The 26,212-nt window shown below is 38.6% G+C and overlaps 1 protein-coding gene across 2 annotated transcripts in view; it reads right to left on the bottom strand.

Annotated features, from left to right (window-relative positions):
* The window catches only part of LOC148853108 (mraW methylase family protein), a 53,613-nt gene that overhangs the window by 8,191 nt on the left and 19,210 nt on the right, over positions 1-26,212 (bottom strand). The window contains exons 2-4 of one of the 2 annotated variants that reach the window (XM_088944183.1): positions 24,884-25,135; positions 5,775-5,843; positions 1,632-1,824 (exon numbers count right to left, since the gene is read on the bottom strand). In XM_088944183.1, the coding sequence (XP_088800309.1) occupies positions 1,632-1,824; positions 5,775-5,843; positions 24,884-25,135 (514 nt within the window). The remainder of the gene's footprint in view (positions 1-1,631; positions 1,825-5,774; positions 5,844-24,883; positions 25,136-26,212) is intronic. The other variant, XM_088944184.1, reaches the window with a different exon arrangement.

Here is a 26,212-nt window from a genome sequence, read left to right as displayed (position 1 = left end):
CTTCTTTATGAGTTGTTGGAGGTGAAAGAAAAGAAGTAATACAGACTAGTGGCTAGATGGGCTCCCTGTAAATCTTCAAGTAGGTATACATGTTTTGCTGCCCCTTGGCTCTGCCTAGGAAGTAGCAACTAAACCAAGTATAATTAAGAAAAGAAGCAAATAGATACACCACAACTACCATGCCTATATGCTCTGTCTCTTCTCAACCTGATTCTTCTTTTTCTTTGCCTAGAAAACCCACTTAGCAATCAAGAGAGAGAAAGAGAGATTATGATTAGAAAGTGAGAAGATTTTGAAAACTTGGAACCCCAATTAAATGATTTAAATTTTCAAAAGAATGTGTCCTTAATGAGGATAATTGATTAGTCATCCTCCTAAGGATGTTGCTTGTTTCAAATTGGAGCATGAGCACTTAAGCTTTGGCAATTCCCAGAACTTTGCCTTTGCAATCCCTAAATCACTAACATGTCTTCTTTCAATCATCTCGGTACCACTTTGACATCTTATACGATTCGCTCTCAGATTGATTACTACTCTCATTACCCATTGAATGGGAAGAGATGTCATCTCTTTGTTTATTGATTGCTTTGTATCCTCTTTGTTAGCTACCTGATCTTGGAGATCAAAATCAGAGGAATCCCTCTTCATTGACAAAATATCGTCATGCTCATCTTCCCCTTCATAAGAGGCCTCTATCACCTCAACTTGGACAGGACTTTCCTCTCTTGCAATGCTGTTGTGGTTGTCAACTGAATAAATGGGAAAAGAAAGGGAAGGGGCAGTGACTGTTTCAGCTGCCAGCAACAGAGAAGAGGAAGGAAACAAGAATAAGAGTGGAGGTATTTTGTTATCTACTCAATTAGCAGAAGGGATCGGTAAGCATGGTTTACCCTAAATGTGGAGGTGGAGAGAGGTTCTTGCAAAGGTCAAAGTTCAGGGGAGGTTAAAGCAATTGTCAGAAAATGCAGGGGAAGTTTAAATAATTTAACCTTCAAAAAAATATTTTCTTAAAACAAAAACACATATTTGGCTATGCAGTGTTTTCCTTATTTTCAAAACTGAAACCAGAAACATGTTCTCAAATTTCTGGTTCCAAAAATATGATTTCCATTAGTGGTTTGATATTACATTTCGTAGAGCATACAATATTCAAATGGAGATTCTGATTGAGTTGATATTAGTTCACCTTGCCTATTTTTACATTTTTTATTTAGACTTTAGACCTGAGTTCTTGGTGACCTAAATCCAATGAATTAATAATCCATTTCAGAGTCATAATTGGTACAAATTAGAAGCTTCAAGGGTAATAAAAATAGGTTTCCTTAGGTTTTTAATTTTTTTAGTAGATAGTAATAAAAGTTGGGGTTGAAGGTGGATAAAGATTTATATATCCATAAAAGCACAAATAATTGTTGATCAGTGGTAAGAGGTTTGGTCCAGTTTTGAAAAGATTGGGTCTAATCTGTTGAATAAAGAATGAATGAAATCCTCTAGATTGACAACCACTAGAAATAGAATTGCAGAGATTCAAGTGCTGTATCGGCAAAAGGATTTTTCCACTTAAATAGTCCAACTAAGAATCTATTAAACAAAAACTACTTGCCAATTAACAATAAGGTGATAAAACTTACCTGCCGACTTTGGTGTCATACTCCGAACAAGATCTACCAATTCACCAGTGGAATGCAATCCACCACATAAACGAGCATTCACAATCTTCGTCTGAAGACAATGCCAGTTGCTCTCTTCACCATAATCCCGCAAAATCCGTCCAACTTCAGCCTCTGGCCAAGAATTCAAGATGTCTTCTGCTTTCAAACTTCCCTGTTATGAATCTGTTCCAATCAGTTAAATAGTGGAAAAATCTGTGGAAACTACATGAACATACAGTTGGCTAGTCAAAGTTTCAGGCATATTACAATACATTAATAGCATGTGAAGGAGTTCAAAGAATGGAAAGGCCCAGGGTATGCATCTAGGGCCATAGAACCTGAGCAAATCCCCTCTATATTGGAACCTTTCACCTTGGGATTGACAAAAAGATGGAAGTTCTCTCTTAAAACTACTGGACTTGAACATTAATTTGCATCAATGTAGATAACCCATTTTGACCCCTGGCTGATTAGGAGTCTTTGAGGGTTTGCTAACTTGGATTTGAGGGATACAAAATCAAGCAGAAAGAGCCAGTCAACTGAGCAGAGGATCTGGAGGGATTGAACAGGAAAAACACTAGAAGAAAGTTCCACATCAGTAAATTCATGTTTTCATATGATCTTGATGAGCCCTACAGCTGTAAGTTTGTAAAGACTGCCATATATCAACTTGTGCAGCCATACAGCACATGGGCCCTGTTTTCTAATCTGTGAATTGCAGATTTAGGAAAGGTGTTTCTGCTTTTGCTTCACTTCAAGCCACCTAGGATCGGTCCTAAACCCCAATTAATTCAACATAGGATCAGAAAAAGGTTCCTAAACCTTCCCAAATTAAGTTACTTTTGAATCTCAATCAAATTAAAATGGATTTTTATAGATCTCCTTAGATTGTCTTACTTTAGGAATGAGACAATGAATCTTGTGTGATTAAAAGAAGGATAGGCTCATGATTTGAGGAAGCTACAATATTAAAAGGGGAGAAAATGGGAAAAATGTCTTTCTGTCGAAGAGTGTAAATAGATGGGGTTAATTACTTAAAGTACCCCTGAACTATCTACAATTACTTAAAGTACCCCTAAGGTTTAAAAACCTACTTAAAGTACCACTAATGTTTCGTATATTCACTTTCCGTTAGGTTGGGCCTTTAAATTGGACAAAAGACACTTTTGTCCTTAGTTATTCTTCACATTTTTAAAATGTGCATTCCTTAAACTAAAGCATGTTAACACCCCCCCCCTCCCCCTTTCTCTCCTTCCATCTCCACTGCAAAATCTAGCTGTAGAGTTGGGAAAATTCTCGCTGCCAGGTTTGGGCAGGAATTCCTTAGCTTCTCTTTGCGAACATATGAAAAACTTGCTTCTTGCTCATCAACATATCTGAAACTTGTGAGTCAGGTCCCTTAAAATGCTTTTCATTTCAACTACTGCTCCCATGTGATATAAACCTGCTTCTTATTGCTTTCCAATGTTGCTTGCTTGAGATTATTTCTTGTCTTTCAAGCACTTGTTGATTGGATAGGAGGTTTTGCTCAGGAGTCCAGCCTGTCAATTGGAGTGCAGAATTTGAGTTTTAGATTTCCCGTCTTGTAAGTGTTACTCAGGAGTTCTTTTCATCTATTTCCCTGTCTAGGATTGGTCCTAAATCCTAAATAGTTCAATCTAGGAGCAGAAAAATGTTTCTAAACCTTCCCAAATTAAGTTACTTTTGAATCTAAATCAAGTTAAAATGGACTTTTATAGATCTCCTTAGATTGCCTTATTTTAGGTGTGAGATAATTAATCTCAAACGCTTAAAAGAAGGATAGGCTCATGATTTGAGGAAGCCACAACACTAAAAAGGGGGGAAAATGTCTTTCTGCCAAAGAGTGTAAATAGATATTTTTGAGGGGGATTTATGAGAATCCAAGGTTCAAAGTATTGGAAATGCAAGGTGTATCGGAAAAGCAATTTTAAGGGACATATTGAGATACACTTTGGATACGTATAGATACAAATGAAAAATCAAGATATGCGTGGATACACTAGCAAATTCAAATAAATCTTAAAAAAATATACATTAATAACAACAAATATAAGTTTAATATGACTTTTAATAAGTTATTTACACATAAAAAGTCATGCTTTTAATGGTTTATATAAAGTCTGAGATATCAGGACACAATTTAACTGTTAAAAAATGAGAGAACTAAAATCTATATGTACATACCTTAGCTTTCAGAAAATCAATATAATTTGTATTAATATTTATTAGTATAAATTTTAATAATCAATTTTAGCATTTATCAACAAATATCCTAAGAAGATAAAGTTTGCTTAAGAATCAAAATGCATATAATTGTGACGAGCAATTACAATATGGAATAGTGGTTGACTTATGCCCTCTGTTAGTAGTCCTAGCTGGCTAATAACTTAAAATGTGTCTTGGGCCCAATAACTAAGACGTATTGGCCCCTTTCGGCAGCAAAAGACATGGTCTAGGTTCTACAAACAGAGACCAAAAAGGTTTCTTGCAAGAGAAGAGAGGGGACTGGTTGGATGATGAGAAGAGGAACCCTTTTTCTGCTGACAGAATGGTTCCCAGGTGACCTGGCTATCAGAAGGGAAGGTGTGTACCAAAGCTAATCATTGACACCTTTTCCTGGAGGTCAAAGCTAGAGGTGTAGAAAGGCGGAAGAATATTTTTTAAGCATGCCTAGTCGGATGTTTTGACCAAAAAGATTTAAGGGTGGAGGAAGTACGTCAGTGGGCTTCAAAAACATGGGGATGTTCAAAAAGGATGGAGGTGAGAAGGCTTGACAACGACTTCTGGCTCTTTTTTCTCCCTTCTTCGGAAGACGCCAGAAGAGTGGTAAACTCTGGCTCTCTGCGTTTCAAAGAAGTTCTACTGCACCTAGAACCTTGGACGGATTTGACTGGAACCAGGAAATCCCCTAAGGACCCTGGTTCTGTGTGGGTAAGAGTATATGGGCTACCTTTACACCTCTGGAGTAACAAACTTGCCAGAGGAATAGAGGACCTTTGCAGAGATTTTCTAGAAGCAGAGAATGCAGATGCTGACAAGGGCAGTGTTGAGTTCTTTCGTATCAAGGCACATTGGTTTGGTGTTCCCCCCACCCCCTCTGACAGTCAATGTGATCACCATCTGGCCAGAGATAAAGCCGGAAAGGATGTCTGTTCCAGCCGATTTTGCCGAAGCAGTGCAGGTTAAGCAAAGAACAATACAACAAGCTTTGGTCGGGTTTTCCATTGAGGAAGACCTCAAAGGCAGTCAGAAAAGAACCGGAGCTGACGGTTAGTTGTCAGAGGAGTTCCTGGCCACTCTGGAAGTGCTTGGTGCACAGACCGGCACCGGAGATGAGGAAGAAGATGGGTGGAAGCTGGTCAGGGGAAGGAAAAGGAAGAAAGCTTCAGAGCTGTAGGATGGACCTCAGATCAGACAATCAGGGTAAAAAGGCGGTCTGGTCTAGCTCGAGATGAGGTCAGCATCTTTTCAAAATTTAAATAGTTTGGAAGAGAGACAAAGGATCTTTTTTGGATCTTCTGGCAGGTGTGGTTTTGGATCAGATCAAGGCGAGTGGACGGGATCCGGATCCGTTACCAACTTATTTAAGGCTGAAATAATGGCCCTGTTACAACTTACAAGTCTTGAGACTAGCAAAACGGCTGGGTGTTAGAGACTTGGAAGTTGAGAAAGAGATTCACAACTAGTCATTTCCTGGACCAAGCAAGTCACTTTGGCACCTTGGAAGACATGCTTCCAGGGAAATGACCTCCTAGCAAAGAGGTTTAATTCTTCATTCATCTAGGTGAGAAGAATCTGCATAAGGGATGACAGCTGTATTAGCAAAACAAGGAGTTGATAGATCTACTTTAGGCAAAACTGTAATCTATTGTATCTAAGACTGGTGGAATGTTCCAACAGTTGTACTATGTTTTAATTAATTAATGAATTTCTTTCTTTGCTGATAAAAAATGTATTAAATGTCAACAGCACTAACATATTTCTAGAAAACTTCAAAAACTATATAATGTCATAGTTGTAGATATTTTAGAGATGCTTCTCCACCATTTGTTAATATTTTGAGAAAGAAGAAAAATACAGTTACAGGACAGGAGTTGTCACCTGAAAGTTCATCCGCATATCCAGAGGTCCATCATTGAGAATACTGAACCCTCTGTCTGCATTATTTACCTATCATAGAAAACAAAAAGCATTAAAGAAGACCAAAAATCTGGTCCACATTTTAAGATTGCCCAAATGATAAGGTTTTCAAAATAAATTCAAAAGATAGAGAAATTTCAGGATCAATTGTAAAAAGGGTGGTGGGTTGAGATTAGTTGAAAAACTAAGAGAAGATTAGAGAAAATTAGAGAAGAAGAGAGAGAGAGAGAGAACTGCGGCAAGGAGAGTTAGAGGATGAGGAGTTCGAACTTAACCTCCCTCTAACACTCTAATACTCTTTTATTAAGTTAATCTTTGATAAATTACAGAGAGGCCCTTGAGTGGGCAGAAAAATACAAAAACAGAACACTACAGCGTATGGGCCCAGAATAAGGCCCATAACAGAGAGAAACATAACATAACATGAAGTGACCGTCTATGGGCCATTCGGCCCATCTCCTCTACAAGATTGTAGCGTCTTTCTTTTCTTTTGTATCCACAACCTCTTGTTGTAACTCTTTTCATTTATTAATGAATGAGTTCCTTTCTTTATTTCTGATCGAAATAAATAAAACAAAATAAAATAAAAATTCCAGGTACCCTATTAAGATAAGAATATCGACATCTGCTTGAAAATAATTTATAAATCTTAAGTTAGAATTACTAGTAAAATAACATGATGATGCTCCAACACTTAATAAATATACACAGAAAAATTTGCAGCCATATCAATGAAATGAAATAAGAAGAAATGAAAAGCAGGATAATAGAGATAATAGAAAATTTAAAACATTGGAATAAGCATGGAAAGGAACCCATGGGGGTAGAGTTAATTGGTGGTGTGAATAAACCCTAGTTGTTTTTAGGTCAAAGTAGAGAAGAATAAAGAAGAAAGAAAAGAGAAAGAAGAAGGAGAGGAGAAGAGTATTCGGCCAGACTAGGAGAGGATGTTCAAAAGTCACTCTCCTAGCCGACCCACTTGACTTTTATTCATGAAAAACTTGAGTTACAAGAAAGACAATTTTGTCCCTCATAGAAGATGGGACACAAACTCAGATACAATAGACATTTCACTTTCAATAAGATACACCAGAATGACCAAAATACCCGACTCGAGCATTCTAACACTCCCCCTCAAGCTGGAGAGTATATATCATATAGTCCCAGCTTGTTACAAATGTAACCTATTCTTCCCCGAGACAATCCTTTTGTGAAGATATCTGCCCACTGATTTCCTGAGCTCACATGAGATGTAGTTATTACCCCACTTATCACTTTCTCTCTCACAAAGTGACAATCCACCTCAATATGTTTAGTTCTTTCATGGAAGACGGGATTGGATGAGATATGAACAGCGGCTTGGTTATCACAGTATAGTTTCAAGGGTTTGTCAATTGAGAAACCCATCTCCTGTAGTAGGTTCTTCAGCCATACTAGTTCACATATGGTATGGGCCATAGCCCTGTACTCTGCTTCCGCACTACTTCTTGCCACCACTATTTGCTTCTTGCTCTTCCAAGTTACAAGATTGCCACCCAGGAAGGTACAATACCCTGTGGTTGACCTCCTGTCTGATATAGAGCCAGCCCAATCAGCACCTGTGTACCCTACTATCTCAAGAGGTCCTCCTTTTTGGTAAAACAAACCACAACCTGGAGCACCCTTTAGGTACCTAACAATTCTCATAACAGCTTCCCAGTGAGGAACCCGGGGATGTTGCATAAACTGACTCACCACACTCACAGCAAATGATATATCTGGTCGGGTAATGGTCAGGTAGTTCAACTTTCCCACCAACCTTTCTGTATCTTCCAAGATCATCAAACTCTTCACTTGCATCCACACTTAACTTGGCATTGAGTTCCATAGGAGTCTCTACTGGTTTAGCACCTAGCAACCCTGTTTCTTCAAGTAGATCAAGAACATATTTCCTCTGATATAGGTTGATCCCCTGTTTTGACCTCGCAACTTCTATTCCTAAGAAATACTTTAGCTTCCCCAGATCTTTCGTATTGAAGTGGTCCTGTAAAAATTTCTTCAGCCTGTCAATTCCATTGTTGTCACTTCTAGTTATGACAATATCATCCACATACACGACTAGCAAGATTTTTCCATCTTTTGAGTTATGGCTAAACACGGAATGATCAACCTGACACAGTTTCATCCCAAAGGCTTTCACCACTTCACTGAACCTGCCGAACCATGTACGAGGAGATTGTTTCAGTCCATAGATTGCCTTTTTGAGCCTACACACCTTACTAGCCTCCCCCTGAGCAACAAACCTTGGTGGTTGCTCCATATACACCTCCTCAACAAGATCACCATATAGAAAGGCATTTTTTATGTCAAGTTGTAGGAGAGGCCAATCATACATAGTAGCCAATGAGATCAACACCCGAACTGAACCAATTTTAGCCACAGGAGAGAATGTCTCCATATAGTCCACACCATATAACTAAGAATAGCCCTTGGCCACTAACCGTGCCTTCAATGGTTCCACACTGCCATCAGGAAGATGCTTCACTGTATAGACCCATTTACACCCAACATTGTGCTTACCAGGAGGAAGGGTGGTGAGTTCCCACGTATGATTATGTTGTAGAGCAGAGAGTTCTTCTTCCATGGCTTGCCGCCACCCTGGAGAGGCAAGGGCTTCCTGTACAGTCTTGGGAGTGGGAACCGATGAGAGTAATGATATAAACTTGCAATGAGAAGCAGAAAGGTGAGCAGTGGAAACATAGTCTGAAATGGGATGAGAAGTACAAGTACGTTTACCTTTCCGCAAAGCAATAGGGAGATGAAGATCTGAGGGAGAAAGAGCAGTAACAGGATCTGTCGGCGGGTGCTGAAGTGGAGGAGCCGAAGCACTTCTATGAGTATACACTTGAGTAATTGGCGACCTCTCTGTAGTAACTAGCATATGATGTGCATCTGCAATAGGAGTGGGAGCTACGGGAAGGGGGTCCACAACCGGAACAGGAAGAGGAACCACAGAGGGAGAAGAAGAGACCCCGTCATTGGAGAAAAAAGGAACTGACTCAAAGAAGGTGACATCAGGGCACACAAACAATTTATGAAACTTAAGGTTATAACACTTGTACCCTTTCTGAGTCCTTGAGTAGTCAAGAAAAATACACTTCGTAGCCCGAGCATCTAACTTGTCTACTCCAGGCCCCAAGTGCTGAACAAAACAAACACAGCCAAAGACTCTTGGGGTGAGAGGAAAGGGAGACAAAGTGGAAAACAACACGGAGAAAGGGGATTGACTTCCAAGGATTGACTTCCAAGGATTGACATGGGCATCCGATTTATTAAAAAACAAGATGTAAGAACAGCATCACTCCAAAAGTGCTTTGGGACATGCATATTGATCATCAAGGACCGAGCAGTTTCAAGAAGATGTCTATTTTTCCGTTCAGCTACACCGTTTTGTTGCGGGGTGTAGGCACAAGAAGTTTGATGAATTATTCCATGATGTTCTAGGTATTACTGAAATGATGAGGAGATGTATTCTTTGGCACTATTCAAAGCAAAGTATTTTCATATGAACACCAAACTAAGTGTGTATTTCAGCATGAAATTTCTGAAAAATAGAGAATAATTCACTACGGTCTTTCATAAGATAGATCCATGTCATCCTTGAAAAGCCATCAACAAAGATTACAAAATACTTAAACCCATTGTATGGCACCACTTTAACTGGACCCCATACATCAGAATGAACTAAAGCAAAAGGACTTGAGACACGACTATCAGTTCTTGGACTAAATGAGACTCGATGATGTTTTCCTAATTAACATGACTCACAATCTAATGATGAAAGATGACTCAAGGAAGGAACTAGCAGCTTCAAAGCCTTGAGAGAGGGATGACCAAGTCTACAGTGCCATTGGAGAGGAGTAAGAGACGACTGAAAAGCCACTGGAGGGCCACCACCATCAAGGTAATACAAACCACCAACTTCATGCCCTTCACCAATCTTCGTCCCCGTCTTGAGATCCTGAAACACACAAGAAGAAGGATAGAATGTTACAGAACGATTAACGGACTTGATTAATCTACTAACAGACATAAGGTTAAAAAGGAACTTAGGAACATATAAAACAAATGCTAAAGACAATGAAGAGATATCAACACCACCAACACCACAAATAAGAGATGTAGAACCATTAGCAAGTGTAACTGTCTGAGATGTGGAGGTGCGAGAAAAGGAAGAAAATACATCAGGAGTCCCAGACATATGGTCCGAGGCGCCAGAATCAATGATCCAGGATGAGGCTTTGAAAACTAAACAAGTCACACCTGAATGGGCAAGTGTAGCTCTGTTCTGCTGAGATGTTTGAAGGAACTGCTCATATTTTGCCCATGATACACTCACCATTTCCTGCCCAGAAGCACAAGTGGGTGTGGAGGGGGTTGGTGCAGTTTGCTGGCTGTCAGTAATTGTGCTACTACTCTTAGATGTAACATGGTTAGCCCAAGTGTTGGGTGGACCATGCAAATCATAGCAGAAATTAACTGTGTGCCCCTCTAAGCCACAATGTGTACATTTTCTCTGAGCATTACCCCTTCCTTTTCCACGGCCTCCCCCTGACTCACGGCCTCCAGTTCGGCCACTGGCCCGGTTAAACATGTTCAACCACGGTTGCTTGGAGGACCACTGTTGCCACCACCACTTCTACTTCCACGACTACTCCCTTTAATCACTATCAAACCAGATCTATCAGAGAAGGAAGAATGTTCCACTGGCTCAATGATGTCCTCTTAAGACGGGTAAGAACTGATCCCCCCAATATCAGTGCTCTGACAGGCTCATACTCAACCTTCAAGCCCACAAGAAACCTAATCGCATCAAGTTGTTCACGTTGCTGTTGTTGGATCTGGACATTTGATGTTAGAGGGTGATACACATTTAGCTCATTGCGGATGTTTCTCAAACTTGCATAATACTCTTCTAAGCTTTGACTTCCTTGCTTCAAATTGAAGTACTCTTGGTATAACTAATATACCCTAGTTGTGTTGTCTTGTCCGGAGTACAACTTTTTAGCATGATCCCAGATCTCTTTGGCTGTATCTAGGAACATGAAGTTCACACTAATCTTTGGTTCCATGCTGTTCCGAAGCCATGTCATTATCTGTGCATCATCTTGTTCCCAATCACTGAACCCAGGAGAATCAGAGGAAGGTTTCTCCCTCACATGTTTTACTTTCCTCTTGGCCTTCAAGAACACCTCCATAGATTTTGCCCATGGTACATAGTTCTCACCGTTCAACTTTATGGATGTCATTTGAACACTTAGATAATCTGAAGAGAGCATGATGCCTGTTTTGTTGTCATTCCCAACTACAGTTGAAGCCATCTCAATTATGTCTCCTTTGAATATACACCACAATCTCACACTTGGCACAAGACTTATCTCACTTACAATACCACCAACCCACTTTCTTCAACTGCACATTACACACTACACTCTAAAGCTGAAATCAATCAGTCAACACATCAAACACTTGGACTACACACTGCAAAACCATTTACCACCAACACACCACTACTGAAATTACTCAATCATTTCATCGAACACTTGTTCTGCATACTGCAGAACTGATTACACACAAGGTCTAGGGGTTCACTTTTAAGCAGTTAAAAACATAGATATGTCAGCCACCACAACACAATCAACATCACACCATTGTTGTCGTGGACATCAGCAGTCTACCACTCTTCTTTCGACACACATGTGAGCAAGAAAACACAAAAAAAAAGACATGACTGATATGTGTATTAGTTTCACCAGCACCACAACAACCAACTTTCGAAGCACACAAAAAAAAAAAAATCAGCATTCACAGTCCATTTCTGAACACACGACAGCAGTGTCCATACCTATATACGACCAGCCCTCTCCGTACACTAAATAGAGGGTCTAGTATACCACTTCAACGACCACCACAGCACCGGCCATAGGCATTCTCACCTCCAGGCCCTCAAAACGACAACTCCTTTTCAGCCCTTTATCGAGTCTTCAATCGGATCAGTTGTAGGATGATGAAACCTACTGTGAAGCTGGCGGCGAACCCAGGAAGAAGACAGCAGCAAGAAAACGAACACCAGACCTTAATGCTCTGATACCATGTGAATAAACCCTAGTTGTTTCTAGGTCAAAGTAGAGAAGAATAAAGAAGAAAGAAAAGAGAAAGAAGAAGGAGAGGAGAAGTGTATTCGGCCAGACTAGAAGAGAGGATGTTCAAAAGTTACTCTCCTAGCCAACCCACTTGACTTTTATTCATGAAAAACTTGAGTTACAAGAAAGACAATTTTGTCCCTCATAAAAGATGGGACACATAACTTAAACTCAGATACAATAGACATTTCACTTTCAATAAGATACACAAGAATGACCAAAATATCCCTAACTCGAGCATTCTAACAGGTGGGAATTGTGGAAGTCCACAGGAACATTATAAAATACAAAACCTATGCAAATATCAGATACTTAAGACAAACTTTAGAAAACTATCAAGTAGTCATAAGTGCTCAACCAAGTACATTGCATTTAAACGGTTTGGAGTTGATTTGTTGGTGGTAAAGTGGTGCTTTTTTCTTTCTTTCTTGTGTGACTTCTGGTCATTTTCTTGTAATATATTTTTTTCTTTTAATTAAATTTCAATTTTACATTTTTACTATCAAAAAACATCTTAACCAACTAAGACCACTCAAGATAATTGTTTCATCATGCTTCACAACCAATAAACAGAACCTGAGTATTCTCCAATGTTGATGATAGTGTTGACACTTCTAGAAACATCCTAGGAAGACAACTTTAGAACACACAGCTCCAAGCACGGTAAAGGATATTTACTGATTACAGTCACTGAAACTGATAAAAAAATAATCACAGGGTCTGCCAAACCAAGTCCAGGAAATCAACTAATCAGCCGATCAATAGAAACAATTTCCATAAACAACCAAAATATAGAATACCTCCAAAATACTTGTACAGAAAGAGAAAAAAAGTGGAAAACCCACCAATGCCATAAACAAATTCAGTTTTACCCTCACCAGATGGAAAACACCACCACCATACATCCAACCAAGCCTGGGAGGCTGGTGCAAAGAGAGTCCAAAAGAGGAAAAAAACCAGTTGGATGATAAATAAGTTAGGAAGAAAATGTCACAGAAAATTTTCTGCCACTCCAAAAAATACCAAACCAATTCTGGATTGTAGAAAAATATGCTAGGGGATAAACAAACCAATCCTCATTAAAAAAAAAAAAAAAAAATCCACTCCAATTGAGATTTAGGGCTGTCTAATTGCCAAAATGATTTCCTGCCATTTCTTAGAAAAATTATTGAAAAAGTACTAATCTTCATTTGTTGCATATGAGACTTTCATAGAAAAATGATAAAAAAAAAACTTTGTAAATCACACACTATCACCTAGTATAATGTGTCATACCTTGGGTGGGCACCAGGTACAATGGTTGACACAACCAATCTGTATGGACAACATCAATATGCCATCCAACAATAGAACTTCAGTTCAATTGGATGTTGCTCTAATACCAAGTTGATTACTTAAGGATAATTAGACTATTTGTTTAGGGTTTGAGAGTGAAGAAAAAAAAACAACAAATAGAGAAAAGGGAAGGGTTGGGCATATATGTACCACAACCCTCTTTTCCAATATTTTATTCATTATGAGAAAATAGCATGAATGACATAACTGCCAATACAAAAATACAATAACATGAATAATACCCTACAAATCCAATACAAAAGAAATACCCAAATATCCTCCATACATTTATATAACCATCTCAACATTTAAACCTGTTTTACATTTGACTTTATCATTATAGAATATAGATGATTCCTTCCTTCTTATTTTCCTTCATAAAATATTTTTTAATTATTCATAAATTAATAAAACATAGTTTAGAATCCATAATTTAACATTTAAAACTCTTATTTAATAAAATATTGTTGATACTAACTATTGCTAATATCTACAAAGAAACAAGCACAATCCTATTTAAATGCCACCTGTGACTTTCTATGCACTCATGGATAACATGTTACTGAGCTCACCATTACCTTGTAAACCACCAAAGTTCCATACTTTTTGTCCTAACATTTAATGAATTCGGATTAGTAGAACGTGATAGCTATTCAGCGGGCTGTGGAACCAATGATAATGTTCCATGCCAGTAATAAATTCATGGGCCCCACTGTGAAAGGTGCAAGTCCCAGGTATTTTATTACTGGCATGGAACATTATCATTGATTCCACAGCCCACTGAATAGCCATTGTGTTCAGCTAATTCTTGCTCACATTTAATAGTATGAATTTCTAGGCAAAACCATTTACATATTTTTCTTCTAGAACTGCCTATGCTATAATGTACAAAAAGTTCATGCAGGATCTGCTTTCAAATCAGGTACATATAGTGTCTGACTAGATGTCACATTAGTACAAGAATTTCAGTTATTGTTATATAGAGATGTGATTCAGTCCAATAAACTTGCAAATAATCTCAGTTTTCAGCAAGGAAAACAGGAGAAGATAGAAGAGGAACAGCAAGAAAAGAAAAGAAGAAGATGGGGAAGAAGGGGGAAGGAGAAAAAAGTTCAATGTCTTCTCTCCTTACTCTCTAAACATTTATTAATCCCACTTAATAATAGATAGTTATAATTCTTCCTTAAGTGGGCGGCCAGCTCAGAATGATACTTAAAAGAAACAAAAAAGGATTAGTAGGCCCATTATCAACCAAGCACAAGTAAGAAACAATAATAACAAAATATAAATCACTTGGGCCCATTTGGCCCAATCTCTTTACACTCCCCCTCAATCTAAGCATAGATATCAATCATTACCAACTTATATAATCTATCAACTTCCCTTTTAGAACACCTTTGGTCAAAACATCAACCAGTTGTTCTTCAAAAGCAATAAATGACAAGCAGACCTCCACTGAAGCAACTCTCTCCCGTATAAAATGTCTATCAACCTCTATGTGCTTAGTCCTATCATGGTGGACCGGATATGTACAATGTTGATAGCTGCATGGTTATCGCAACATAGCATCATTGGCTTTTCACAAATCAATACCCAATTCTCCCAAAAGTGATCTAAGCCATAATAGTTCTAAAACTCCATGTGCCATTGCCTTGTACTCTGCCTCAGCTGAGGATCTAGCCACTATAGACTGCTTCTTACTTTTCCATGAAACAATGTTCCCTACCACCATAACACAGTATCTTGAGGTGGATCTCCTATCATCAATACATCTAGCCTAGTCAGCATCAGTGTATGCTTCCAACGTCATGTGTCCATGCTTGGCAAACAAGACACCCTTCCCTAGAGTACCTTTCAGGTAATACAAAAGCCTCTCTACAGTTACTAAATGTGTATCTCTGGGGGAATGTATGATGTATGAACTATCTAATGATACTCACTGCATAGGAAATATTTGCCATAACAACTCCCAAAGCAATCTTTGAAACACTCCCCTATTAGTCAACAATTCACCATCAATAGCTGAGAGCTTGTGATTCAAATCGATAGGAGTGGAAGCTAGTTTAGCACCAAGTTTGCCAATTTCTACAAGTAGATCAAGGACATACTTGCATTGAGAAATGTAAATACCATCCTTAGACTGAGCAACTTCAATGCCTAGGAAATATCTAAGTTCACCCAAGTCTTTAATCTCAAATTCAATGTTAAAAAACCTTTTGAGGTTAGCCATTTCCTGAGTATCATCACTAGTAACCACAATGTCATCAACATAAACAATCAAAAAGGTCTCCAAGGAATCTCTCCTCTTAACAAATAAAATATGACTAGACTGAGCTTGTGTGTAACCAAAGGCAACAAGGGCAGCCCTGAATCTCTCAAACCAAGCTCTAGGAGACCATTTAAGGCCATAAAGAGACTTCATTAATTTATACACCTTACCTTGCATTTCCTTCCCATACACCCCTAGAGGTAGAGACATAAACTTCTTCACGTAAGTATCCATTCAAGAAGGTATTTTTAACATCAAATTGATGAAGTGGCCAATCAAAAATAGTAGTCAAAGATAGAAAAACTCAAACTTTAGTAGCCAACCGAGTCTTGAACCTCTTAATAGTACCATTAGAATGATACTTGATAGTGAACACACATTTACAACCAATTGGTTCCTTCCCCTTAGGCAAGTCCACAATATCCCAGGTATTGTTCTTATGCAAAGCATCTAGTCCAGTCATCATAGCATCCCTCCATTCATGTTTAGATAAAGCTTCTAGGATAAACCTAGGGACTACATATGTAGAAATAGAGGCAAGAAATGAATAATAGGTTGAGAAAGAAGGCTATAGGTCAGGTGTTTGGAGATGCAATGAACTGTATACTTCCGTTTGCCTTTGCGAAGGGCAATAGGAAAATCAAGGTCTGAGAAGGTATCAGAAGGGGTAGAGGAGGGCTGACCTATTACCTCAAGAGTAATGGGAGGTGGCAGAGAATCAACTAAATGAGGGAAAATAACTTGTTCATACTTGGGTCTTTGTCTTTGGTACCACCTTTGGAGAATAGAATGAGAAATGAATGTGGAAGGATGAACATGAGGAGGAGGGGAGCTGGAACACGTGAAGGAGACTTAATGGGAGGAGAACCAACAAAAGTATACTCAATAGAGGAGTCAAGAGGAACTGGAAGAGGAACAACTAGGGACATAGAAAACAATTCCTCTGAATGCTTCCCCTCAAGAGAAGTGCCAAAGAAAAGGATAGACTCTGCAAATGTGATATTCCTATAAACAAATCGGGTGCCACGGACTGGATCAAAACAACAATATCCCTTCTATGTAGAGGCATATCCTAGGAAGACACAATTGTGTGCTTTTCGCTCAAATTTATGTCTCTAGTGTCTGTGAACATGAACATAGCAAATGCATCCAAAAACTCAAGGGGGGAGAGGAGATACTCATTAGGAAAGAGAAGGCTAAAGGGGGTTTTTAAATCCAAAACATGGGAAAGCATACGGTTTATCAAGTATGTAGCTATTAGAAATTAATAGGAACATGAGATGAATTACCCCAACCACATGACGATTTTTCCTTTTTGCCACTCCATTCTGTTGTGGAGTGTAGGAACAAAAACTCTGATGAATTACCCCAAAAGTATCAAAGTAGGATGAAAGATTCTTTTCAAAATATTCCTTAGCATTATCAGAGTGGAATATCTTGATCCGAGTATCAAAATGGGAAAGAATGAGTTCATGAAATTTCTACACAATAGTTGGTACTTCATCCCAGGATCTCATAAGGTAAATCCAAGTATAGCGAGAGAAATCATCAATGAAAAGGTTAAAATATGTAAAGAGACTGGGTCGAATGGGCCCTAACCCATTAGTGTCTTATTTATTAGTTCTTGTTATTTGTTCTTAATGGGCCTTTTCTTTATGGACCTTTAACTCTTGTTTATGTTTTCTAAGTATGCTGATGAGGTGGATGCCCATTTGCCTAGTTGGTAGAAGGTTTGGATAGTCAGAATCTGACTGTAGATTACCAAGAAAGTGGGACTTCAGAATTTTTACCCAAAACCCTAGCCGACTATAGAGTTTCCAATTACAGGATAAAGAGACTGCTTGGGTGTGGCACTCAAGGCTTGGATGGTTCCTTTTTATCTCCAAAAGTGGACAGTTGTAGTTGGAAGTGGTTTGGATAGCTCTGGTTTGAGCAGCTACATCTTCTCTCTTTCTCCCCGAAGGCCAAGTACAATGAGACCCTAGTTTTGAGTTTTTTAAATATTGGACTGACCTCAGTTAGGTCTATAAAGGATGAAAACATTGTTTTTTTTTTATTTTCGTTTGATTGATGGAGCAATCTGGAAGTGAGATGAAGCAGATCCCGGTGTCGGGGGTTGGTCTCGTAGATTCCATTCCGACAGGGGTGACTACAATTAAACTTGACGGAACAAATTACTTAGCTTGTCCACAATCTATAAAAATTCATGTTTGTAGTAGAGGTAAACTAGGGTTTCTCACGGACAGTAAGGTGAAACCGGAAAAGACTGATCCTACATATGAAAAATGGATGTAGGATAACTACACAACTATTGGGTGGTTGGTAAATTCTATGCAACCCCTCATAAGTCAACACTATCTTTGGATGACTTCATTTAAGGAGATTTGGGATAGTGTTACAAAAACATACTCTCAGAAATTGAATGTTGCAAGGGCCTACAAACTGAAGAATGATGTGAAAATTTTGAAACAGGGGGAGAAGAGTGTAGCTGTCTACTATTCGATGTTGAAGTCACTATGGCAGGAGATTGATGTTATGGAAGCAATTGTATGGGAAAGCACCAAAGATGCAGACACATTTAGAAAATTTGTGGAAAGAAACAGGGTGTTCGAATTCCTTATAGGACTTAACCCAGAATTTGATATTATGAGGCAGAATGTTCTAGCCAAGGATGAAGTAACACTTGCTCAGGCATACTCTATGATGAGTAGTGAAGAGAGCAAGAGACATGTACAACTACAGACTCCACCACCTTCAAAACATTTTGCAGATGTTGGAATAAAACCAAAGGGGGTAAATGAGAAGAAAGAGGTGATATGTGAATATTGCAAGAAACCGAAACGTACTAAGGATACTTGTTGGAAACTTCATCTAGATCTTCTTCCAAAGAGGTTTCGGAACAACAACTTTAAAAAATATGGTCAGTCTAGAAAGCCCAATAATGCAAATGTTGCTACAGCATCTGAAGGTGAAAAAACATCTGTTGTGAAGCAGTTGGCAGCAGAAAAGGCAGAGTTTGAGAGATATGGGAGGTTGATTAATCACTTGGAGACTACTGTTACAACTTCCTCCTCAGGCAACCCCTCTTCATCCGCTTTTACTCATGTGTTTCTGCAAATCATGCTACAGCCTCAGGTAATCGTAGAATTCCTTGGATTATGGATTCTGATGCATCAGACCATACGACTAGCATACCTAACCTTTTTTTGTTCATACCAACTCCTCTCCGATAGAGAAAATATTTCTCTTGCCAATGGGTCTCTTGCTCCCATCTCTGGCAAGGGGAATATTAAAGCCTCTAACTCCCTTGTATTATCCTCTGTCCTTCATGTTCCTAAACTCACTAACATTTTATCCGTTAGTAACTTAACAAAATCAATGAATTGCAGCATAACCTTCTTTCCTACTTATTGTGTTTTTCAGGACCTGAAATCTCAGAGGGCGATTTGGGAGTGGCCATGAGGCAAGTGGGATATATTTGTTGGATGTCTCTGATCAAAGTCCTGGATCACCTAGTGGAGTAATCTTGGAGTCTATTTCATCAAAGTCAGTTGATAGAGTCATGATATGTCATTAAGGATATTCCCTTAAACATTTTTGGAAACAAATGACTCAAAGTTGAAAAAGACAAATGACCAAATCTCAAAGTCCTGGATCACCTAGTGGAGTAACCTTGGAGTCTATTTCATCAAAGTCAGTTGATAGAGTCGTGATATGTCATTTGAGATTTGGTCATTTGTCCTTTTCAACTTTGAGCCATTTGTTTCCAAAAATGTTTAAGGGATATCCTTATCAAGTCTTCATTGTGAGTCATGTGAACTTGCAAAACATTGTAGACAATCTATTTCATTGAGTAATAATAGACCAATTTCTCGTTACACATGGATTTACCTTATGAAATCCTAGGATGAAGTGCCAAATATTGTACAAAAATTTCGTGAACTTATTCTTACACAATTTAACACTTGGATCAAAATATTTCGATCTGATAATGCAAAGGAATATTTTGAAAAGAGTCTTTCCTCCTACTTTGATACCTTTGGAGTTATTCATCAGAGTTCTTGTTCCTACACTCCACAACATAATGGAGTAGCGGAAAGGAAGAATCGACATGTGGTTGAAGTTGCGAGGAGCCTCCTTTTTGCTTCCCATGTTCCTGTTAAGTTTTGGGGCGATGTTGTCCTTTCAGCTACATACTTGATAAACCAAATGCCTTCCCATGTTCTGGAGTTTAAAACTCCCTTTAGCCTTCCTATTTCCAAATGAGGATCTCTTCTCTCTTCCTCTCTGAGTATTTGGGTGCGCTTGCTATGTTGATGTTCACAATCATCAAAGACATAAGTTTGAGCCTAAACCATACAAGTGTGTCTTCTTGGGATATGTCTCCACACAAAAGGGGTATTGCTGTTTTGACCCGGTTCATGGCACTCGCTTTGTTTCCAAAGATGTCACATTTGCAGAGTTTGTTCCTTTCTTTGGTACTTTTCCTAAGGGGGAGCATTCAGAGGAGTTGTTTGCGTTGTCACCATCTGTCCCTCTTCCAATTCCCATTGAATCTTCTATTGAGTCTCCACTAATCGAGTCCTCTATTGGCTCTTCCTCCCACATTTTCTTCCCATCCTATTATCCAAAAGTGGTACCAGAGACAAAGACTCAGAGACATGCAAGTTGTTTCCACATCTTCAGATGAGCCTCTTGCACCTCCTATCACCACTGAGGTAGCAAGTCAGCCCTCTTCTACCACTTTGGATACCTTCCCTGACCTTGATCTCCCTATTGCTCTTTGCAAAGGCAAACGGAAATGTACAGCTCATTGCATTTCCAAACACATGTCCTACAACCTTCTTTCCCCTTCCTACTATTCCTTCCTTGCCTCTATTTCTATACATGTAACTCCTATAGACCTAAATCATAAGCTATGAGCTACTGATGGTGAACTGTTGACTGATAGGGGAGTGTTCCAAAGACTGGTTAGGAAATTATTATACCTTTGCATGAATCGACTAGATATTTCCTATGCAGTTAGTGTAATTAGTCAGTTCATGCATTCTCCCAGAGATACACATTTAGCAGCGGCTGAGAGGGTTCTGTGCTCTCCAATGTTTTAAAATGCGGAGGTGTGACGCGAGGTGTTCCACTACCTAGGGGTGTGAGGCGTAGTTCAGAACACAAGAGGCGTAAGCCTCCCGAACACAAGGAGGTGTAAGCCTCCTTAAGAGGAGGGGAGGTTAGGAGGAGGATGAAGAGTAAGGGGAGATCTCATTTTTACTTTATTTTTAATAAAAATCTTTTATATTAAGAAGAATAAAGATGCATTAACATTAGTTGAAAGGGGGGGGGGGGTCTGGGGGGCTTCGCCCCCTAGCCGAAAGGGAAAACCACTTTCTTTCCCCTTATCTTTTCTTCCCTTCCCTTACCTTTTCTTTTCTTTCATTTTCTCTTTTTTCTTCTCTTTCTTTTTCTTTCCCTTCCTTTTCTTTTCCTTTCCTTTCCTTCTCTTTTTTTTTCTTTTTTCTTTTTTTCTGTCTTTTTATATAAGATGTGCACAAGGCACATAAGGCGTACGCCTCTAGCACGCCTCATGAAAAAAGCGCAAGAGGCGTATGTCTCGGAGGTGTCAACACCTCTGGCATACGCCTCAGTACGTTTTGGGAGCGCCCCGCTTGGAGGCACACCTCCAGGCGTACGCCTCCCACGGCTTTTAAAACACTGGTGCTATCTAAAAGGGACTCCAGGGAAAGGTATCTTGTTTGCTAAGCATGGACACATGAAGCTGGAAGCATACACTGATGTTGATTGAGCTGGATGTATTGATGATAGGAGGTCCACTTCAGGTTATTATGCTATGGTAGCAGAGAACATTGTATCATAGTAAGAAGCAGTCTGTAGTGGGTAGATCCTCAACTGAAGCAGAGTACAAGGCAATGGCACGTGTTGCTTTAGAAGTTTTGTGGTTGAGATCACTTTTAGAAGAACTGGGTATAGACTATGAGAAGCCAATGATGTTATATTGTGACAACCAGGTCACTATCAACATTGCACATAATCTTGTTCAACATGACAAAACTAAGCACATAGAAGTTGACAGGCACTTTATACAAGAGAAAGTTGCTTCAAGAGAAGTCTGTCTACCATTTGTTGCTTCTGAAGAACAGTTGGCTGATGTTTTGACAAAAGGTGTTCTTATAGGAAATCTAGTTCGCTATATAAGCAAGCTAGGCATGATTGATATCTATGCTCAGCTTGAGGGGGACTGTAGATAGACTTGGCTGAATGGGCCCTAACCCATTAGTGTCTTATTTATTAGTTCTTTCTTGTTATTTGTTCGTAATGGGCCTTTTCTTTACGGGCCTTTAACTCTTGTTTATGTTTTCTAAGTGCGCTGATGAGGTGGACCCCACTTAAGGGCAGACTTGTAAATTATGTAACTTAAGTAAGATTAATAAAAAATTAGTGTGGGGAAAATAAGAGATTATCGAACTCCTTTCTCCTTTCTTCTCCATTCTTCCATCTTCTTCTTCTCTACTTCTTTTGCTATAATCTATATTATTCTACTATTTTTTATTGGTCTAAATCACATCTAAATACTTGTAACCCCCCTTCGTAGATATATGATACGGCTCCCATAAATCAGAGTGCACAATATGAAAAAGAGAAATTAATCTTTTATTACTCACTGAATAAAAATGTCTACAATGTTTTGCAAGTTCACATGACTCACAATGAAGACTAGACAAAGAGACTCCCTTAAACATTTCTAGAAACAAACAACTCAAAGCAAAGGACAAATGACCAAAACATAAATGACATTTCATGATTCTATCAACAGACTGAAGAAATAAACTCTAAAGCTACTCCACGAGGTGGTCCAAGACTTCCATTAAGTGTATCCAACAAGTATATTCCATTCGCCTCATGACCACTCCCAATCATCTTCTGAGATTTCAGGTCCTAAAAAACATAATGAGTAGGAAAGAAGGTTATGTTGCGATTCATAGATTTAGTTAAGTTACTAATAGATAAAAGATTGGTGTTATGTTTTGAAACATGAAGAACAGAGGGTAAAACAAGGGAGTCAGAGGCTTTGATATCTCCTTTGCTAGAGATGAGAGCAAGAGACCCATTAGCAAGGGATATCTTCTCTCTACTAGAAAAGAGATGATATGAACAAAACCGGTTAGATATGTCAGTCATATGGTCCGATGCTCCAAAATCAATAATCCAATGGATTTTACGGTTACCTGAAATAGTAGTATGATTTGCAAAAGCACAAATACAGTAAGCAAACACAGATGAAGAGTTACTGCTTGAGGAGTTAGATGTTGCAACTGTAGTCTCCAAGTGATTAATTAGTCTCCCATACCTTTCAAATTCTGCCTTTACGACCGCAAACTGCTACATAGCAGACTTCTCTTCATTGTCTTTATTTCTGCCTTTAGGTACAATTGCAACATTCGCATTCTTAAGCTTCCCAATCTGACCATTCTTCTTCGAATTGTTGTTGTTGTTGTTGTTGTTTTGAAACCTTTCAGGGAGAAGATCTGGATGTAGTTTCCAACAGGTGTCCTTAGTATGTTTCAATTTCTTAGAATATTCACACATCACCTCTTTCTTCTTAGTCGGCCCCTTTGGCTTTATCGAAGCATGTGCAAAATGCTATGGAGGCGGTCCCTATAATTGTATATGCTGCCTACTCTCTTCACTGCTCACCATAAAATATGCCTGAGCAAGGGTTACTTCATCTCTGGCCAAAATAATCTACTTTGTAATGTCAAACTTGGGGTTGAGTCTTGTGAGAAACTCAAACACCCTATTTCTTTCTACTAGTTTCCTGAATGTCTCTACATCCCTGGTGTTCTCCCATACAACTGTCTCCATTACATCAATCTCCTGCCACAATGACTTCAACATAAAGTAGTAAACAGCTATACTCTTCTCCCTGTCTCAAATTGTTCACATCATTCTTCAGCTTATAGGCTCTTGCAACATTCAATTTCTAAGAATATGTTTTTGTAACACTGTCCCAAATTTCCTTAGCAAAAGTCATCTAGAGATAATGCTAACTTATATGAAGTTGCATAGAGTTGACTAACCATCCAATCACTATGTAATTCTCCTACATCCATTTTTCATATGTACGATTAGTCTCTGCCGATTTCTTCTTGTTGCCTGAAAGATACCCCAGTTTACCTCTACTACAAGCATAAATCCTTATGATTTGTGCCCAAGGTAAGTAACTTGCTCCATCTAGCATAATTGTTACCACTCCAGCCAAAATGGAAACTTTCGGACCAAGCCCGAACACTGGGGTCTGCTTCATCTCACTTCCAGATTGCTCCATTGACCAAACGAAAATCCAAAAACAAGTTTTTTTTTTGTTTCTATGGACATAACTAGGGTCAATCGAATACCAATAGGTCTCAAAATTAGGGTTTCACTGTACCCGGCTAAATGGGAGAAAAGGGAAAAGAATAACTGCTCCTAATAGAGCTTCCCAAACTCTTTCCAACTTCAGTTGCCCACTTCTAGAGATTAAAAGAGACCCCTCAAGCTCTGAATGCCACACTAAAACTATCTCTTTAACCTATAACTGTGAACTCTCTAGCCGACTAGGATTTTGGGAAAAAAAAAAAAACAGCAACCTCACTTTCTTGGTAATCTACAACCAAATTCTCTCTCTCCAAACCCTCTACCAACTAGACACAAATGTTCTCTAAATAATCAGCAACTCATCTCTTCATACACTCTTATAATCAAAGGGCATATGAGGAAAAAAGAATAAAAAAAGAAAAGAAAGGACAAGGTTCTCTGATACCAAGATGTGAATCAGTCCAATAAACTTGCAAATAATCTCAATTTTCAGCAAGGAAAAGAGAAGATAGAAGAGGTACAGCAAGAAAAGAGAAGAAGATGGAGAAGGGAGAAGGAGAAAGAAACTCAATGTCTTCTATCCTTACTCTCTAAAATTTTATTAATCCCACTTAATTAGGGATAGTTACAATTCTGCTTAAGTGAGCGGCCAGCTCATAATGATACTTAAAAGAAGCAAAAAAGAATTAGTAGGCCCATTATCAACCAAGCACAAGTAAGAAACAATAATAACAAAACATAAATCACTTGGGTCCATTCGACTCAGTCTCTCTACATATAGAAAATTATACGGGTTTCTTCTATAAATCTTCTTTCTCCTTAAATGCAATCTGCATTGCATGTTCACCTTTACTAGTATGTCATGAAGTCATGGGCTTGGCAAACAAATGAACAAGGTAGTTTAGAAGACAAACCTGCATGGATGACATTCCCAAGTCCATTAAGATTCCATCAACTCCATGGATCAAGAGTTCTCCATCAACTCCATGAAGAACAGACTTGATGTCTTTAAAATTTCTCAGGAGTGTATATGCTTTTAAATTTGAACCTGAGCGGCATGAATTAGCATTTAAGATGGCATTTATCTGAGCTTGAGCCATTTCATGTGCCATGGAATCAACATCTAATCCAATGTATAGTTTCAATTCAGAATGGGCTTGAATCATCTGGAGGTTTCTCATTACAAAATGAAAGAGAAATTATAATTAATTGTCAAAATTAAAGCATGAGAGTGGAAATGAAACAACAAAGAAATAAAGGGGCAATATAAAAACATCATCATCATCTAAGCCTTGCCCCAACTATATAGAGTTGACTACAAGTTAAAAACCCAACCATGAAAATAAATAAATAAAAACCTAACATCATTGTATGGCCTGCTAATGTCAGCAGGGACTTCAGCTCAAACATTCAACAGCAGAAGATATCAAGAGAATAGATCTGCCTTGTTACCAAGTAGGGGAGGATTAGGATGAGATAAGATGAAGAAAGGGAGGAAGAAGAACAAGAAGAAAATGCCTGCAAGTGGAAGATAATGAAATTAGAAAAATACCCAAGTGATTAAAAACTAATATATTCAACAGATCATAAACATTTGTTAGAATCTATTGACTGTTTTTTTATGAGTACTCTATTTATTTTTTTTTAATCAATAGAACCCACTCAAAAATATTATTCAGATTCCCCATCTTAAGGGAGATGGTGAAATTTCTAATTATTTCCTCTAGACAATCCACATCCCAGATGATCAATATTCTACTTGGTGTTCCCCAAGAAGAATCGTAAATTCAGTTGTTTGTTTTCAGCACCCTAGATGCTTTTTTTTCCCATTTGAGGTCAACTTCTAACAGCTTTGTTTCTTAAATCACTATAATAATACACCCCAGATGCTTTTTGCCCAGGAATAAAGGTGCAATACTTGTGATTTGCTTCAAAGGAAAAGATCTACTTGGTTCTTATCCCCTAATAGGTGTTTCCTTTGCCAATGGTGAAACTTGAGAGCTGTTACCACTTGTTAATCTCCTGCACCTTTGTTTCTGCTATTTGGGATTGGTTCTTCCCTTTGTTTGGTTGCAGGTGGATTCTATTCTCCCATCAAGTATACAAGGTTTATCTGCTTCTTCCTTTGTTAGGTGGTTAAGGAGGGGCAGAGTAATGTGGAGATGTGTACAGGCTTCCATTTTCTGGACAATCTGGGAAGAAAGGAACTCAGATTTTTTTTCCGAAAAGGGAATAAGTAAAGA

Source organism: Nelumbo lutea, chromosome 5 (assembly GCF_056320005.1).
Source record: "Nelumbo lutea isolate HS-2025 chromosome 5, American lotus-T2T, whole genome shotgun sequence".
Taxonomy (NCBI): Eukaryota; Viridiplantae; Streptophyta; class Magnoliopsida; order Proteales; family Nelumbonaceae; genus Nelumbo; species Nelumbo lutea.
This window is presented reverse-complemented; position numbering and strand designations above follow the sequence as displayed.